Raw genomic sequence first — 19,308 nt, 5'->3', positions numbered from 1 at the left:
TGCCAAATTAGCCCCAAGATATGTGGGACCCTTTGAGGTACTGGAAGTCGTAAACCCTGTGGCCTACATAATTGCTCTACCTCCAACTCTTGCCAGAATGCATAATGTACTTCACGTTTCTTATCTTCATAAATATGTAACCAGCCATGAGCATGTTATTGACTAAAATCTCTTGCAAGAATGAGAGTCATAGGTGGTGGAATTAAGCGGCTCAAAATATTAGGGGTTCATAAGCTCTTCTTGCAAAATTGAGATATCACCTAGTGCAAGTTCCAATAGGACCAGTAACTAAAGAAAATGCTACTTGGGAAGATTGTGTGGGGATATAGTGTTGCATAGCCAAAACCTACTTGGATATTAAGTTTTTCTCAATTAAGTAATGTTGTTAGAACCGATTAAGATACGATCCAATGCACCTTGTGAATCAAGAATAGATTTTTTCAGAATCCAAAGTATCTTTTATAATGCCAAGGCCAGATCGGCAGATGCATTAGTTGTAAATATAAATGCTTAAACATTCAAATTATCTTTTATAATGCCAAGGCCATATCGTTAGATGCATTGGTTGTGATTTCAAATGCTTATACATCCACCCAGTGATTCATCCAAGAAGACCAAAATGGTCAAGATGAAGGGTGCAAAATGGCAATCATTGAACTATGGTTTATGCATGCATGATAAAAGAAAGGAACCATCAATAACTTAAGCAAGTAATATGAGATGTTTAAAACATGTGTCAGCTCATGATAGTCCTTAGTATAGTCATGTTGTCAAGTCGAGTGGTGGATGATCGGGTACATAGTACTTTGACAAATCCTTGGCCAATGTAAGTTAGTGGCATGTTTGTTGTTGTGATCACTAGAGGTCAGGGTTGCTAGCAGTTAGCAGATAAGTGTATGGAAGGTATCCTAAGCCTAGTTGGCTATTTAGCCGACACTCTTAACACCAAGTTACTCAATGGCTAGATAGTGGTGCCCCAAACCTAATCCTAAGGTAGGGAGGGCCTTTCTCAATAGAGGTTGTGTGGGGAAATTTAAGGGTCCCCGATTGGGAGGTTAAGCCCTTGGCAATGCTTCTCCTCTTCTCTAGTAGCCAAGGCTTGCACAACTCAAGGTCAAAGTCTATTTGCAAGACGTCTGAAATTCGAGTACCTTACTTTATATTTATGTTATGCATTTTCATTTATGTAGTGTAGTTAGAAAATATGGTTAAGATTGGTTCTCTTTTATTTGATTAAGAAGCACGTAAATCAATTATTTCTTTACCTGAATATGAATAAATTGAAATGAAATGATAATCATGCTTAGATGATACTAAGGAAGTTATAATTGTCTTTCATGTTACCTTGAAAGGAAATGTTATTTCTGGTTATTTCCAAATTATTATATAGTATGAAAATTTGGCATGTTACACGACCTCTAGCTTCTACTCGCACTAGCAACGACTACTCATTCAACTTAATGTCATCTAGCGTAAAATCAAAACCACCTCACTTCTCCACACCCTATCTCTCCAAATCATTGATGTCATCCTCTTCAAAAACCACCTCAAGTCAATAAAGATCAGATTGCAAGTGTTTGGAAAACTATTCCCTCTTGATAAAATAAAAGTTAAGAATTGAGAAATGAAAATAATTTGGGTTATTTTTTGCCTTTAAGTGCTATTATGAAACTACAACCGAGTTCTTATCAATAACGCACCGAGTTTTTGACAAATGCTTGGCAAGTTTTTGCCAAAATATCAGCAAGTTTTTGGTGTCAGCAGACGTCATAAAAACTCATGAGCCGAGAAAACTCGGCCAGTTTTTGTAACTCGAAGAGTACTCTGCCAATACATGTATGTGACAAACAACATATCAACTTTGAAATGTTTTATATAAATTGCTATCAGATACAGGCCTTGGTATTTGGACCAAGAAAGATCACAGTTTTTTCAGATAATGGACTCAGAAATCCAAAGGAAAAAGAATAAGAAGCCAAATGTGATGATTTCTAATGGGGTGCAGCACGCTGATGACTAGGTCTTACATTATTTTTTTTCAACTTTTGGATTAACTCTTCTAAAGATGTCTTCTTTTTATCAATTTCATTGGTATGTGAACACATTATTAATTTTATTTTCTTAATAAAAACTTAAGAATGCATGTAGAAAAAAAAATATTCATACTCACTGTATGAAAAAGGGGAGAATAATTATTGTTCAAACGATAGTTGTAGCAGTAATTATATATATACATATATATATATATATCAGAATCAGATAAGAAAGAGCACGTTCTCACAGAAAATGAATGCATAAATCCAGAGGAAAACAAATCTGAAGCCTAATGTGATGTTTCAGTTCTTGATAGAGCACAGCAAGCTAATGACTAGGTCTTAAATTTGAAGAAAAAAGATAATTCTATTTTTGAGTGATTCTCTAAAGCTTTTTGTTCTCAATTTTACTGTTATCACTTATCTGCAAACAGTTATAATTTACATGTTTAATAAAAACTCTGTTCTAAGATTACTTATGCTTTTTCATCTATAAGCGTGCTTTTTCCTCTACAGATTTTGTATTGTATATGCAGATCTGAGACAAGTTTCCTACCTGACTGGGGAGACAATGGGGTTGCAAGCAGAGTGGATTTAACCATGGAGGAAACTCTGTAGTTAACCACGCTCATGCTGGAGTAGTACCGGGATGAATGACCTCCAAGGAAGTCCCAATGCTTTGCCACTGTGAGCATCACCTAGATGCAATGAGTGCTAAGTATTCTTTTCAATCTCATGAGAGATGGGTTTGTGTGAACCACTACTCATGAAACATGGGTCAATGAATTTGACTTAAACAACTACACCGTTGAATCCTGATAGCAATTTTGACTTGCTATGGAAAATATCTCCTACTTATCAAATGTTGGAATTTTCCTTGTGGTCCATCAATGATTGCCTATCTGGGAAATTGAGCAATGCATATTATTACTGAAAAATTCTCCCTGTTCTCATAGTTACTTCTCATATGTCCAGAAGGCATGTTAGCAAGGATAGGGCCTAAAAATGACAAAAAAATGTAAGAAGAGAATGCCTAGTAAGTTTCACTATACAGATACATTATGCAGTCTGTATCTGCTTTATTACGAGTAGAAATGATTGCTCTCTTTGGCGACGAGGGAGCTCTTTCCATCTCAATGAGTTTGTCACTTAGTCTGGACTCTTCTGTAATGATTAAAGCCATCAAGCTACCACTCAGTTACGAAGTCTGTATCTTCTTTTTATTATGAGTAGAAATGTTTGTTTTCTTTGGTAATGAAGAAGTCCTTTTCATTTCGGTGAATTTGTCGCTTAGTCTGCACTCTTCTGTAATGACCAGTGCCATCAAGCTACCACTCAGTTGCGAATTAAAATTCTGATCCATTTTACATGACATGATCACTGATTAAGAATGCCATTAAAGCCCATATAATCCCAATTCACCCTGCTATAGTATTCCATAAAATTTCATAGAATCTATTCTACTTTATGTTTATGGACTGTAACTTGCTTGTGGTTGTACACATAGGTCCGTAGTATAGGTTTTCTGTTTATACAGAAGAACTATGTTGTACAATGTGACCTGCTAACAAATCTTTGTCATTCACATATCTAATAAAGGGTGCTATCAAATCTCAATTGGTGGATCCTAGGTCATTGTAAAAAGAGATCTTTTAAAATTATAACAAAAGAGCAATTTAGTCATTTTGTCTGAGTAGATTCATCTGAGAGGGCGAAAGATATACACACTAATGACATGAATATAATAAATGACTTCTCAGTAGAATACATGACAAACAAAAAGCAAATAAAACTTTTGCTGTTTCGACTTCCCCAAACTGCAATGGAACTTTAATTACAAAAACCCTTCATAGCGTTACAGGAAATTGTTCAAATTTGTGAAATCACAATAGGGTTTGACATCATATTACCAAAATTAGTAATTTTTGAATAACCATTATCTGTATTCAATTTTTACAACTGTACCTAATTGGGCAAAATACACTGCTTCGAGCATTTGAAGTGGTAAAGATAAGATCTTTCATGTGACTCATTCTGTACATGTAGCTTGCACTTGTCGAAAAGAAAATTCATCTCATGAATATGATATTTTAAAAACCAAAACATGCCGATAAAATGGTTTGTCCTTGAAGATGTGCAACCACTTTCTTAGCACGAGTTATAACTTTTGCGCGTCCAAACATCTGATACCAGTTGGCAATAATTGGGTGCTTTCTTTTCCGTATCAATGTGCTCATCCAGCTTCAACTCATATCAATGTCCAACTCATTTCCATTATTTGTCTGCTTATAACATGACATAGTTTCAAAAATTCATGTTAATTCTTCTATAATAATAGAAATGTGAACTATATAGAGATTATACCAAAAATTTCTCAAGTTATAGCTCTTGTTTTCTGACTTCCGCTTATATTACCTTCAAAAAAATGGAAATAAATCAATAGTTCATTTTTTAAGGGTAAACATTAAGTGCTTACGGTAGGTGCACCACCTTCTTCGTTTACTGTTTTCATGGGCTCAACACTAGAAATAGGCACTAATGTTCTGCAACCATTAACAACTCTTTGTCATATATAGTAATTCAGAAATGCTTCTGTTGTAGAAATAGATCTACACCAAAATAGCAAAAATGCTAGAGTACAACCAAACCATAGTTCAAAATCTCCACTATAAACTTTGCAAAACTAGTAAGCATGATAAATTTGTCCTGTAAAACTATGGAGCATGTTTCATGCTACTGTGATTTTGGTAACGAAAGCAACTCAAGCAGCACTTATAGAGCAATAAGTAAATTAATCACTTATTACTTGTTTTCCTGCTTGACTACAGATCTCTCACAACCATCTGCATCACAACTTTGGGCTTTATGGTCTTCCTCAGACTCTGAACCAATATATTCCCCATCCCAGATTCGACAATTTGACTGTCGTTCCATCTCCTCTTCTTCCTATTGAAAGAGAAAAATCTTATATTAACAGGAAAAGATGTCTGTGCTAGATTCAAATAAAAAGGTTCAAACAGTCATTAAAAGCATTAAACTTACTTCTTCAGGAAATTCTGTATCTGGTGGCCTTTCTTGAAATGGTACACTGGGAGCATGTTGTATTTTGCTCAGCTGTTCTAGCAATGCATTTCTGTAAAATTCCACCACAACGCCCAAATAAATATGCATAAAGATCAAATGAAGATTTCTAATTCTCCGTATATAAATGTACTTCATATATCAAAATAATATCTTAGAAACATAACAACAGAAAATTGTGTTAATTTTGATGTTCATAATTCGTGAAGTTTAATATGGCCTCAAAGCACCATGAGTAGCATTCTGTTAAAAACATAAGAAGAAAATATTTAACACATTAACCCCCTAAATTCCAACGTGAAATTGACTCACTCGGCGACTACGATGCCACATTCACCTCAGCCTTGGAGAATAAAGAGGAAATAAAATGTGCTATCACCAATATTTCATCTTACAGTAAACTACTCAGAAACAATCATATTGGCAGGGTCAAGCTTATCACTGGTGATAACAACAAGAGCATAACAAATCAAAGGAGCTTCAAATTTGGAACAAGGAGTAGAAAGAGTTAAGGGAGAAAGTGACACAGCATGATTGCAATCCTCCAATTGATCCAAAATTTATGGACGTGTCTTCTGAGCATGTGGCTACAAATGGTAGTGCAAGTAGAAAGTGAGTTCATCTGAGACCTGCTAGGTGCACTCATTTGGCACCTTGCAATATTAGTAGAATCCGCCCAAGGCCAAGCCTATCCCAAATAAAAGAAATTGAAGTGTGAACCTCTTTGAATCTTGACAGGTCAAGTAATTTAGTTGTGTAGTTTTGGTCTTAACGGGTGGCATTGAAAAATTGACATGGAGAAGAGACAATAAGTGAAGACGGCCTCAACCATTTGTTGTAGAACTAATTTCTAACAAGCCGTAAGTTTTGACTGTTGATTCACGAATTCAGCATGATGCGACCTGCCTTCATTTGTAAGAGGACAAATCCAACTGCTCGAGGGTGAGTCTTGAAGATGTTCTAAATTGCTTCGTTCAGGGAGATTTTAAAATAACATTGTCGGTTAGTTGAACTTCAATGCCTTCGATCCATTTTTAGAATCAACTAGTGTGTATAATTTGGATGATCTAATGGAAGTTGTTGAAGAATATCTAATGATTACTCAAAGATTGAAGTTTTAGTAATTTCATAGTATTCTCATTTTATCTGTGTTTTTAAATAAGTCGAAATCTCACATTGTGAGAGGAGAATATAACAGCAATATTCCATTTTCACTCTGCATCAAATCATCTATAGCCAAGGTAATTTCCAGTTGCAATGGCAGTTTCCAATGGTGTTAGAGATCGAGTGGCAACCATCAATAATTGTGGCTACAATAGAGAACACTGTAAAAGTTCCCCTATTAAGTTGGAGAGGAGGATAATAGAGACATATTGAAAGATCCCTAACAAATTCTGAATACGAATTGCTTTAAGCTTAACCAATTACACAAAAAGAAACAAACTTCCCAGATTTCAATACTGTAGCTTACAGCAATACAGAAGTGAAACATATTCAACATGATAATGCCCAGATCACACAGCTTCAATACATTCTCAAGAATCATATATATGTTGTTGATCTTTCATGAAGATAGAGCAGTTTAAAATTTACTCGATTTATCATTTTATCTAACAGTGGGAACTTCTAAAAGAAAACATCATACTGGTATCTCCCACTCTGGCTACTCCCAGATGACCATAACACAGCTTCCCAACTCTTAGCTTGTCCACTAGAGTATCCAATCATCTCCTGCAAGCCTAATCCTCCTGTAATGTGCTTCCAGGTATGATGCAAATACAGTACTTGTGACAACACCGCTACTTCACTTCAATATCAGATGGAAAATCCTCTTCACACTGAACCAACACACCTAATATCTCCCTCGCGATCAGAACTGGAAAAGGGGAACAAACAGAATGAGCTAATGGTAAATGGTTTCAATCTGCTTACTGAAACTAGTGGACAAACTTAGAATGGGCATCCTAACCTGCCCAGGCAGAGAGGCTTCCATCTCTCCTGCTCTTCGTGCAGAGGCAATTGTAATTTGACCAAGCGAACCAAAACTAAAGACAGCATCCTCCTAAATAGGTGAATAACACCTAAGGAAGCAAGGTAGGCCCAACATGAAATAAACAAACAAAATACTTTTATTTAAATTTATTACTACCCGCCTAAGTCAGTTAAGGCTGAGCCAGCTATTTATTTCGTAGTGTAATTAATAGGCAAATAAAGGATGCCTTAAGAGCACTGCCAGCCTGGCCGACCGGTGCTTTATTTCAGGTTCATCACATATTTTTGATATTGTAACAATTTAAACAGTTGTATAGGTGAGCAGCTGGCTAACAAGTTCCTCTAACTAATAAACTTTTTGGAAGTGTGGTTGACTGGTGATATGTTAACTGAATTGAAAGTTGGATAAATTCTTGTATGTAGGTGATCATGTGTAGCAAAATCCACATAGTAGTATTGATGCAATGATGAAGGGAGCATAATTTCAATTTATAAGTTTAAAAACATTGTGGAGAGAGAGTGACGAAAATTAGAGGAAGAAGAATAAAAATAAAAATGGAGAAAAAAGGGAAAAAGGCATTTCATTTACCAAGCTATATATGATCTGATTACTAGGATCTAGGACTATGACAGAGGAATGCTAACCAATTACATAAAGTTAATTTAAAACTTTTAATGAATCAAATTAACGTAATTGCAAATAAAGGACAACACATAAAGAAATAATAGAAGGAAAAAGGAGAGATAGAGAGACAAAACATTTGATTTCGAAGTTCATCCGGTATGGACTACGTCTCCGGGTCCAACTCCAATAGGGGGACCGATCCAATTAACTCCAAGAATCAATTACAAGTGTTTGAAACAATTCCCTTCAAGCACATTAACACCATTATTCTCTAATGTGCAGGAATAATCACCAAGTCTCCAAAATCATAGTCTCTTTCTCATCATCTGGATGTTCTGAATAATTTTCATGCCTTGAAAATGGCCTCCGACCCCCCTTTTAAATACAACATTAGCCTAAAATAGGCTAAAACAAAAGAATATAATAATAGACCTTTTTAACAAATTACATCTCGTCATAACCCCTTGGCCATTTTTCAAATATGGCCTTATTCCATTTTCAAGGGCTATCTTAACAAAATAAACCTTATTTAACTAAGGTTGGCGATTAAAATAACTTTCAAATAGCATATGCATCGCTCAATATCATATTGCTATAAATGGCTCAATGGTGACCCCCCATTTTGGGAGGCCGGTGGTCAGGGGTTCAACCCCTGACGGCCTCCATCACTCTATTTGACGGTTTGTTATAATTCAAAATGAAACTCCCTCCAAAGTATAGTAAATTTTGTTTGTGGCGTGGCGGTTGTTTAGAAAAACCGTTTGGAAAGTGGTTGTGGGTTCAAATCCGACCATGTACTTTTTGAAAACAAACCTTCCTTCCAGATGCCATGTGTCAGATGTTGATAGCTTAAAGCTGCCATGTCACTTTGCTGATGTCATCAATATTTGTATTTTTCTTCCAAATTCAAATGTGCATAACTTCAACATATGAGCTCCTTTTTCGACAAAATGAACGTCGTTGGAAAGCTCTTGACAAGCTCTTCAATTTGAAATCCATTGTTGACCACTTTTGAGATGATTAATTTTTCACCTTTTATGGCCTTTAGTCCTAGATTGACCAAACTTTGACCGGTCATAACTTGGTCATTTGGACTCTGATTTTGCCTATTCAAGTTGTGTTGGAGTCATAATTTTGAACACTTTGTAATAATGTTGATTCTCGAAGCATTGGGAACATTGTATTTTTCACTAATTTTTATCCCCCAGATCAAGCCTCCCTACTAAAGAGCTTTCAAATCTCTGAAAGTTTGATTACTCCGAAAGTAGGTGAGGGTATAGTTCCCTCACTTTACCAATCTCCCTCCATCTTGTCTTGCTTGGATGCATCCCCTTCAGTCCACTCAGAGGTATTCAATTGGTCCTCTTCGTGAAGTTCTAACATTCCTGTCTAGGACAACATCTTCTAGCAATTCTGACATATACTCTGGTGAAAGATCATCAACTGATGGAACCTGAACATCGATGTCTGTATCCAAGATCATTGGAGGCTCGTACAACTTCAGGTTCTCCACATTGACAACTGAGTAAATGTGCATGTATGGAGGAAGATTAAGGCGAAAGGCATTGGTACCAAACTTTTCCAAGATTTCAAAAGGACCATACCTAATAGGCTTGAGCTTCCTTCCTTCACCTTGCATTCTTTCCTTGCTGATATGTAACCAAACTCTATCACCAACTTGAAACTGATGATCAATGTGATGCTTATCATGGCGAGCCTTATATTTTGCCTAGCTCTACTCCAACTGTGCTTCTATTGCCTGATGGATTGCTTGAACTTTTTGGATGAACTTTAAAGCCCTTTCTGCATCATGGCATCCATCGATAATGTCATCCTTGCCAAAAGCAAAATCCATTGGTGTTTTAGGCAAGTAACTGAAGCAAGTCTCAAAAGGAGACCTCTTTGTAGAAGAATGTGCCGCATGGTTGTAAGCATGTTGCACATAATGAAGACTTTCATCCCACAACTTAGGATGCTTGCTGCAGTAACCTCTAAGCAAATGCAAAACTGTCTTGTTCACTACCTATGTCTATTCGTCGATCTGTGGATGGAAGGCTGTACTTTTCTTTAGCTTGGTATGCACGAGACCCCACAATTCTAACCAAAATTACCCTAAGAATCGAGAATCTCGATTTGATACAATGAAAGTGGATAACCCAAAATGAACCCATAAATTTTGAAAGTACATATGGGCTGTCAGTTCAGCAGTGACCTGCTTTTTACAAGGCATTAAAATACACATTTTGCTGAACCAATCAACTACTACATACAAATAATCATGACCCTTCCTAGACATAGGTAAACCTCCCACAAAGTCCATAGACACACTTTCCCATGGACGGGATGGTACAAGTAATGGTGTGTACAAACCAAATTTCCTATTACTTGGTTTGTTAGTTGCACACATTACACATCCTTTTATATACTTAGTGATAGTTTCTTGCATACGAGAACAGTAACAATATTTTTGCAATTGAGCCAATGTCTTACTTACCCTGAAATGTCCTACAATCAAAGAGGTATGTGCTTCACGGATTACCTGTGCTTGTTCATCTTTAGGAATGCATAATTTTCCAAAGTGATACAATAAGTTATTCTGCACATAATAGTCTTTCTCTTCTACATGTTTACCCTGGATTAAAGCTGCATAGATATCCTTAAAGTTCCCATCATTAGCATACTGAACCTGAAAACTTTCATGAACCGTAGAACTATTCTAAGGCTTATCAAAGCATTCATAACAAGAGGCCTAGAAAGCATATCTGCTACTTTATTATGGACACCTTTCTTGTACTTAATTACCAAATGAAACTGTTGTAGAAAACTCATCCACCTAAAGTGCCTACTTTGTTGCAATTTAGACTGTGAGTGCAAATATTGAAGTGGCTAATGATTAGTGTGGATTACAGTTTCTTTCCCCATTAAGTAGTGTTTCCATTTCTTAACACTCTGAACTAAAGCATAAAGTTCCTTATCATAAGTGGGATAGTTACTTACTGCTCCTAATAAAGTTTCAAAGTGGTAGCAGATTGGTTTACCTCTTTGCATGAGTACAACTCCCATGGCAAACCCTCTTGCATCTGTCTCGATCTCAAATGATTATGTAAATCTGGTAAAGCCAGAACTAGTGCGGTGCTCAACTTTTCCTTCAAAGTGTTGAAAGCCTTCTGCTGCGGACCTCCCCACTGAAAAGTTGTCTTGGTAATGGTTAATGAATGCAACGGTGATGCAATATAAGAGAAGTTTGCAATGAACTTCCTCCAGTACTGGACTGCACCTAAAAAGCTCCTAACTTCTGTAACTATACTTGGCTTAGGCCATTTTACAATACATTCGACCTTCACAGGGTCTACTTTCAACTAACCATCTCCTACGACATAGCCTAAGTACACTAAGGATGTCTTAGCAAATTCGCATTTTGATGTCTTTACATAGAGTTTTTCTTTTCTCAGTACATCAAATATTTTCTTTACATGAATTACATGATCACCCCAAGGCTTACTGAATACAAGAATATCATCTAAATAGACTATGACAAAATCATCAATAAAAGGACAAAAGACATCATTCATGACTCTTATGAATGTAGCCGGTGCATTACAAAGCCCGAATGGCATAAACAACCACCCATAAAGTCCTTGTTTTGTCTTAAAAGAAGTTTTCTAAATATCACTTTCTACAATTCTTATCTAATGATATCCGCTACGTAAATCTAGCTTAGTGAAATAAATTGCATGTTTCAATTGATCAAGTAAATCATAAATTCTAGGCAAAGGGTACCTATTCTTTACCGTTATCTTGTTCAGAGCCCTATAGTCAATGCACATTCTCCAAGTCCCATCTTTCTTTGGAACCAACACAATAGGAGAACCACAAGGAGAAGTACTAGGACGGAAAACTCCTTTCTTGACTAGCTCTTGAACTTGCTTCTTGATTTCTCCATTCTGCAAGACTAATAAACAGTACATGTCGATATTAGGAAGTGGCGCATCTGGTTGTAATTGGATCTCATGTTGTATCTCTCTCTCTCTTAGGAGGCAATCCTTTCTGTTCTTGAAACAAGTCATCATAAGCTGAAACAACTTTGACCATCTCAGCCTTATGTTTGAGATCACATCCCTTGAATGCCTCAAATGTTTCATCTTCTTTGGCTTTTACAATCGTCAACACAAAATTCTTACTAGAGTTGACTAACCTTTTCATTTGACCCACATTAACTAGGGCCAGATTAGTCTTTGTTTTATGTGCCCGTACAATGTATTCAATCTTATCTTTATAAAGATGATACTTATTTTCCCCCCTATAGAAGATAGCCTATTGGTCATACAAAAAGGGACTCCCAAGCACATGACCACAAATATCTAGAGGGACTACATCAGCTTCTACCTCATCTACAAAGTTTGCAATGATAGCAAATCTTAACTTACATTGCTTGGTTACCGGTAAATGCACATCATTGCAAACCCATCCAAGAGGATATGGCTTTGGATGAGGTGTTGTAGGCAGATTAAGCTTCTTAAAAACTTCCTCAGATGTCAAATTAACTTGAGAACCCGTATCAAATAATGTATCAACCTTATTATGCTTGATGACAACTCGAATGTGAAATAATTCATTCCTTTTCTTATCATTCTTAGGAGAAGAATAATGTATCAACCTTATTATGCTTGATGACAACTCGAATGTGAAATAATTCATTCCTTTTCTTATCATTCTTAGGAGAAGAATCTTTACTCGTACTTGCACTTATGCTAGAAGAACTGGTAGCTGATGAAAGAGAAATATCTTTTCCTTTACCTTGGATCCCAGTAGCAACGATTTGCATTTCATCTTCAGAATCAAATCCAAGATCCTATTGAACTACAGCAGCAGTCTTTTGTTTGCCTTTATTTCCACCAAATCGCTTCAGCCTCTTTTCAGGATGCAACTTCCAGCACTTAGAATCATCATGCCCTTCTTTCTTGTAATGTGAGCATGTGGGTTTCTCACCCTTTTTCTATATTGTAGCTATCTTTTTACTCTTTCCTTTGCCTTTGGACTTTTCCTCAAACTTAGATGGCTTTTTATCAGACTTATCAATGAAAGTACCCTTACCTCTTGACTCTAAATGTGTTGCCTAGACACATACTTCATCGAAATTACAAGGATTCAGAATGAGAATAGAATGCCTTAGGTAAGATGAAGACCGCCTATATACTTGAGTAAGGTGTCCTAGGTATACAATGGGACATTTAAGGAAATAGCGTTTTTACAGAACTCATGAGTGTACTCCTGGACAAACTAACCTTTCCCTTGCCTAAAATGTTGCCAATTCATCAACTATTGCATATGGCATAAAGGGTAGAATTGCTTCTTTAAAGCACTAACAAATTCTAACCAAGACAATTTGAACTTACCATGCTGTGAAGTTTCAACCCGAGTCTTACTCTCCCACCAGGTTAGAGCTACACCACCTAACCGATGAGTGGCTAACTGAATTCTATCAACATCATCTACAAGGTTTTGAACTCTACAATGGACTTCTACTTGCTGAATCCAGTCATCTAATGTCTCGGCATTTAACTCCCCGCAATACTTCGGCAAGTCAAACTTTACATCCAACTTGATTTGAGGCTTATGTCCACCCTTTAAAATATCAGAAGATTTAGAATGCATAGAAGAAGGAGAAAAGGGAGAAGATGGAGAAGAAAGAGAAGAGGGAGAAGATAGAGGTGTCTTTGGAGGATCGCGATCAGCGCCTTTCTTTTTCCCTTTGTTTCCATGAGTAGCACGTTTCTGCAACCTTTCTTCTTTTTCCTGTAACAAAACTTCTAAAATTGATTGCAAATTCTAAAAAGTCCTTTGGATACTTTGGTCTTCCAAACCTTGTCCACCACCTTTATCTTCCATCTGGGACGATGCATTAGCTCTTCAAGGTCACCTTCGCCTTGATTCAACCTGGATCTTGTTAACATTCAAATCTGCAATACTATTCCAACAAAAGCTCTAATACCAAATTTGATCTGATTACTAGGATCTAGGACTATTACAGAGGAATGTTAACCAATTACATAAAGTTAATTTAAAACTTTTAATGAATCAAATTAACGTAATTGCAAATAAAGAACAACACAAAAAAAAAAATAACAGAAGGAGAGAGAGAGAGAGAGAGAGAGAGAGAGACAACACATTTGATTTCGGAGTTCGTTCGGTATGGACTACGTCTCCGGGTCCAACTCCAATAGGGGGACCGATCCGATTAACTCCAAGAATCGATTACAAGTGTTTGAAACAACTCCCTTCAAGCACATTAACAGCATTATTCTCTAATGTGCAGGAATAATCACCAAGTCCCCAAAATCGTAGTCTTCTCATCATCTGGATGTTCTGAATAATTTTCATGCCTTGAAAATGGCCTCCTACCCCACTTTTAAATACAAAATTAGCCTAAAATAGGCTAAAATAAAATAATATAATAATAGGCCTTCTTAAGAAATTACATCTCGTCATAACCCCTTGGCCATTTTTCAAATATGGCCTTATTTCATTTTCAGGGGCTATCTTAACAAAATAAACCTTATTTAACTAAGGTTGGCGGTTAAAATAACTTTCAAATAGCATATGCATCGCTAATATCATATTGCTATAAATGGCTCAACAGTGACCCTCCATTTTGGAAGGCCGGTGGTCAGGGGTTCAACCCTCACCGCCCTCCATCACTCTATTTGACGGTTTGTTATAATTTAAAATGAAACTCCCTCCAAAGTTTAGTAAATTTCGTTTGTGGTGTGGCGATTGTTTAGGAAAACCGTTTGGAAAGTGGTTGTGGGTTCAAATCCAACCATGTACTTTTTGAAAACAAACCTTCCTTCCAAATGCCATGTGTCAGATGTTGATAGCTTGAAGCTGCCATGTCACTTCGCTGATGTCATGATGATGTCATCAATATTTGTATTTTTCTTCCAAATTCAAATGTGCATAACTTCAACATACAAGCTCCTTTTTCGACGAAATGAATATCGTTGGAAAGCTCTTGATGAGCTCTTCAATTTGAAATCCATTGTTGACCACTTTTGAGATGATTAATTTTTTACCTTTTTATGGCCTTTAGTCCCAATTTGACCAAACTTTGACCGGTCATAACTTGGTCATCTATACTCTAATTTTGATCGTTCAAGTTGCGTTGGAGTCATAATTTTGAACACTTTGTAATGATGTTGATTCTCGGAGCATTGGAAACATTTTATTTTTCACTGATTTTTATCCCCCGGATCAACATAGGTGGCATTATTTCATGTATTTAGTGTTTGTTGCCAAGTCGGCTTGTAGCTCGAGGGTTTATTTAATGTAAGGGTTTATTTAATGTGTAACTTGCTAGGTTGACTTGTGGCTTAGTTGGGTATAAGTGGAGGGTTTTGTGGAGTCTAGAATCATTATTCATCCAGCATGGAGAAGAAGAGTAGCAGAGAGGAGCGAAGTTTGTTAGCAGAGCTAGTGGCTACAGATTGGGAAACAAGGAGGTTGCTTGGTGGCTTGCAAGCACAAGTTTAGATTCTTCTTGGAGATTCTACCAATTTGTGGATGTGAGCTAGCCAAGGTTTGGATCTTGCAAGATCTTGCGAAGTAGTTGTTGTATTTGCTTATGTATTTGGCCGTAACCCAAAAGGCCTTACAGCCAGGCATGTTGGATGTAAATCTTATGATTATATTAGGAGAATTGACTAGGTCTAAATCTCTATGTTATTGTAATTCTTGCACTATGTGGTTATTTGTTGGGGGCTAGGACATCTCCTTTGGTGATTTTCATGCCATGTACTTCATCAAGTATGCAAATCTAAAAGTATGTATAGGCTTGTGATTTTGTTCTATGTTACCGATGCAGCCTCCTGGAGGCTAGAGGCGGAAGCTGATACGAACAGGTGTTGGAGGCTAGAGGCGGAAGCTGATACGGACGAGTGTCCTGTGGGTGCCACCCGGATGCCACTCACAAGTTCCCAAATGCGTCTAGATGCCTGAACAAGCATCCGGACACATCTGGGTGCCTATGAGTGGCATAGGGCATCTAGACACATTCAAGTTCCTGTGAGTGGCATCCGAGTGGCACCCACAAGGCACTTGGGAGCAACCACGGGCTTAAATCATGAGTAAAATGAGTGAAATAATTAAACAAATGTAATGAAAAATAAGAGCCAATATGACAGATTTGGACAACAATGAGACAGAGATGCCTCAAAGAAACTCTTTGTGGGTGAAAAATTCAACCAAATGTGACTATATGCTTAGTGCTTAAGTGATTCCACAGCTCCTTTGGCTGTCTACAAAACTCCAATAATGTCCAGCTCCCCACAAACCAATTAAATTTGGCTAGTTAAGCTTATATGGAAATGCATTTTGTGAAGCTTTTCAAGTTTGATGGCATTTTAAGTTGCCATTTTTTTGACAAACAGTGAAAGGAAATTCTCTCTTCAAATTATAGGGCAAGATTTTTTTTATTAATCTATTCCTAATCTGAAACAAGTAAACAGATTGCAGATTATGTACCTTGTACAAATAACTTTCTAGTGATTTTGCATCTAAACAAAATACTTGAAAGAAACAGTGTAGATCATTTTTTGATCTTGAAGGTAAGAATACAAGACCGAAATTACTTACCTCATTTCTTTGTGTATTTATATATATATATATATATATACACCCTTCCGCATCTGCATCGCCCAAAAAACTCTGATTCTGTTTCTAGTTCATGTAATGTACTTTCTCCCCGTGTTCACACTAGAAAGGGGGGTGCCAGCGTTCATATGGGTTAGCATAATATTGTATGCTAGAGGGACTAAGGTGAAGAAAGTTGTGAAGAAAGTTGTAGTAACAACTCGCCAAACTGTTCTGTGTGAGAAATAATTATTTAGTAGGGTTTGTTTGTTTGTTTTATGAGTTTTTAGTTCCACAACATACTACCTAACCTGAACCATTTTAGTAGGTTATCAAGATAAATTATGGTCAACCAAGACGCTTAGGAATATGATCATTTGGCCAAGAGATGGTGGTAATATAATTGATTTCAGACAATGAGTCCATGAGGTCATGGAGACATAAGAAGTCATAAAGACTCTTAATGAGTCTGGTGGTGACAATGACAGCACAAAGTATGGTGCTTGTACCTTTAAAACTTTCCGAGGAGGTACTATGCTACTAGTAGTAATCAGCAATCACTAGAACGAATAGGGCAATGTCTAGCTAGAAAAGTCGCCCTGATAGGCAAAGATGTCTACAAGTTGACTGGCTAAGACAGTTGTAGGTTCTGCACCAAGTCTCGAATGGCATAAAAAATTGAATCCCATGTTTGCTTCCCTGGGAAGAGTCAGACCAATTCTGTATAGAAGTTGTGCGGGGCCCTGTTAGGTCAAGATTGTAAGATCAATGATTGGGTGATAGAAAACCCCAAACAATCAAGAGAGGTTCCATGGTTTATATGTTGGCAATTATTTCAGTTAACACTTACTTTATTTCAATTATAAGAAATGGAAAATTATTAATTTCCTCTTCATGTGAAATCAGTTTGTTTGATTCCTTCTTTTCATATTAAAGAAAATGAATAACTTAATCAGATTTTTATGTAAAGTTAGTTGTTAATCTTCTTTTTGGTTAAATAGCGAACTTCTATTATTCATGTCCATATGAAAATGAAAGCAGTTATTTCTGTAATTTTAATTTAAAGAATATTTCCTTTATTCATTGTTAACTCCTTTTCTTCTTCTTCTAGAATGTATGTTACGAATTTACACCAGTAACCCTAGCATCTGAATAGCTGAATCTGTCCTCAATTTCAGGGAGCTAAAGCTGTCCTCAATTTTGTCTTCAAATCTGCTCTCCAACTGTCAAAACCATTATTTGTGGCAATGATCTATCCCTGAAAACTTGGCACACTTTCCAATTGGACATTTTCCAAAATTGACTCAAAATTGTTGCCACTCACAACTGCATTGGTATGGCATGTTTAGGAATGAAAGACTGATGAATTTGATCTTGAATTGGCCATCCAACATGCCCAAAATCGTCACTGTGTCTTTTAGATTCGTTTAAGCTAATTCCTAGATGTGGCACTCCAATTTATAGACTAAATCTTTGATTGCAATCTGAAATTAGATCGTGTATGCCCAGATCTAAAGGGTTTTCATCCTTGAGTTAAACTGAACCCAAGTCCAATGCTCCATCAAGTTGTGGACATCAGAAACTAGAATGGTTGATCAATATCCCTCCTCAATTGACCTCTCTTATACAGAGCTTTCCTCCAAAAGACATAACTCTTTGAATTTCCTTCATGGCTCTTGATTGACATTTTAAAGGAATAGTTTAAAATTAACTTTAATTATAAGAGACCTTAGTTTATAGTTTCACTTTACTTTGGGCCCTCTTTATTATAGTTACATTTTATAACAACACTTATGCTTTATGACATTATGATCCTCTTGAATTATAATTTATTATTAAACTTCAATTTTCCTAGTGCAAAATCCCCAAGGCCCAAAAGAAATGAATCATGAGCATTTGGGTTTCAATTTGGCTTCTTTGAAAAGGGAACACTAAAGTCAACCATTCCAAAGCTTATTTGTCTTTGCACAATTGCAACTAAGATGCTCCAAAATTTATTCTCCACTTGATTGAATATTTCTCGAGTTATTAGGCCCTCTTTATTACAATTAAATTTTATAATAACACTTGTGTGACTCCTTGTTGATGCGAGTTTTGTATCACTTACATAACATATTAGCAATTGAACATTTGATATGGAGTATCAAACATACAATTCCTCTCTTGAAAAGTTATTGCTCATGGGATATGAGAATAACTCCAATGTTCCTTACTCTTGTGGATACTCGCTCAGTTTTATCGATGTGATTTGCTGATAATCATGTAGGCGGCCTTACGCTATTCTTTCGAGAATGACTTAGACTTTGGTGGGATGAAGGTGATGGTGGCTCGGTTTGTGAAATGTGCGGGTGGCAGATAATGTTGATGGTAGTGATGATGGACGGTGTGTCTGCCGATGATGATGTTGATGGGAAAACGGTGGTTGTGGAAGGTGAATGGATGTGTTCCGATGCTTGACTTACCTTTCTAACTTCTCTCTCTCTACTTCAACTACCCAACTACTCACTATTCTATTCCTACTCCTATGAATGGAAGGTTAGCAAATGGCCGGAGATCGAACCTAATGAGAGCTGACCAACGGCCTCACTTTCACAAGTGCAATGATTCAAAGGAATGATAAACTAGCTTACCACACAAAGCTTCCCAACCAGCCGCTAGGATGCTAGTGGTCTAGTATTGGTCCCTATCAAACATTTACCAATGCTACCATACAACTATCCATCTACTTCACTCCTACTTAGCAACTTGAAATGAAACCAACTTTAACAACTTGAAAGGAAATCTAACTAAGTGGGAGTAGAAAACATGCAATAATACCCAATGTTCTTAATCAACATGCAAATCGCAACAATGAAAAAGAGAGCAATCTTGGTATTATCTTCGCAACAATTTCTCCAACCCTTTACAAGTGAGAGCAAATGGCCTTTTATAGGGGCCAAAAATACAATG

The 19,308-nt window shown here is 36.7% G+C and overlaps 1 protein-coding gene across 1 annotated transcript in view; it reads right to left on the bottom strand.

Annotated features, from left to right (window-relative positions):
* Positions 1-3,841: 3,841 nt before the first annotated feature.
* The window catches only part of LOC149560462 (histone deacetylase 6-like), a 58,427-nt gene continuing 42,960 nt past the window's right edge, over positions 3,842-19,308 (bottom strand). The window contains exons 5-8 of the mRNA XM_089824692.1: positions 5,076-5,166; positions 4,840-4,979; positions 4,510-4,576; positions 3,842-4,315 (exon numbers count right to left, since the gene is read on the bottom strand). Coding sequence (XP_089680818.1) covers positions 4,277-4,315; positions 4,510-4,576; positions 4,840-4,979; positions 5,076-5,166 — 337 coding nt within the window. The 3' untranslated portion in view covers positions 3,842-4,276. The remainder of the gene's footprint in view (positions 4,316-4,509; positions 4,577-4,839; positions 4,980-5,075; positions 5,167-19,308) is intronic.

The sequence above is a fragment of the Cupressus sempervirens genome, chromosome 4, assembly GCF_028749045.1.
Source record: "Cupressus sempervirens isolate cs-2001-9-10 chromosome 4, ASM2874904v1, whole genome shotgun sequence".
NCBI lineage: Eukaryota > Viridiplantae > Streptophyta > Pinopsida > Cupressales > Cupressaceae > Cupressus > Cupressus sempervirens.
The sequence above is the reverse complement of the archived record's forward strand: the minus strand, read 5'-3'. Positions and strand labels throughout refer to the sequence as shown.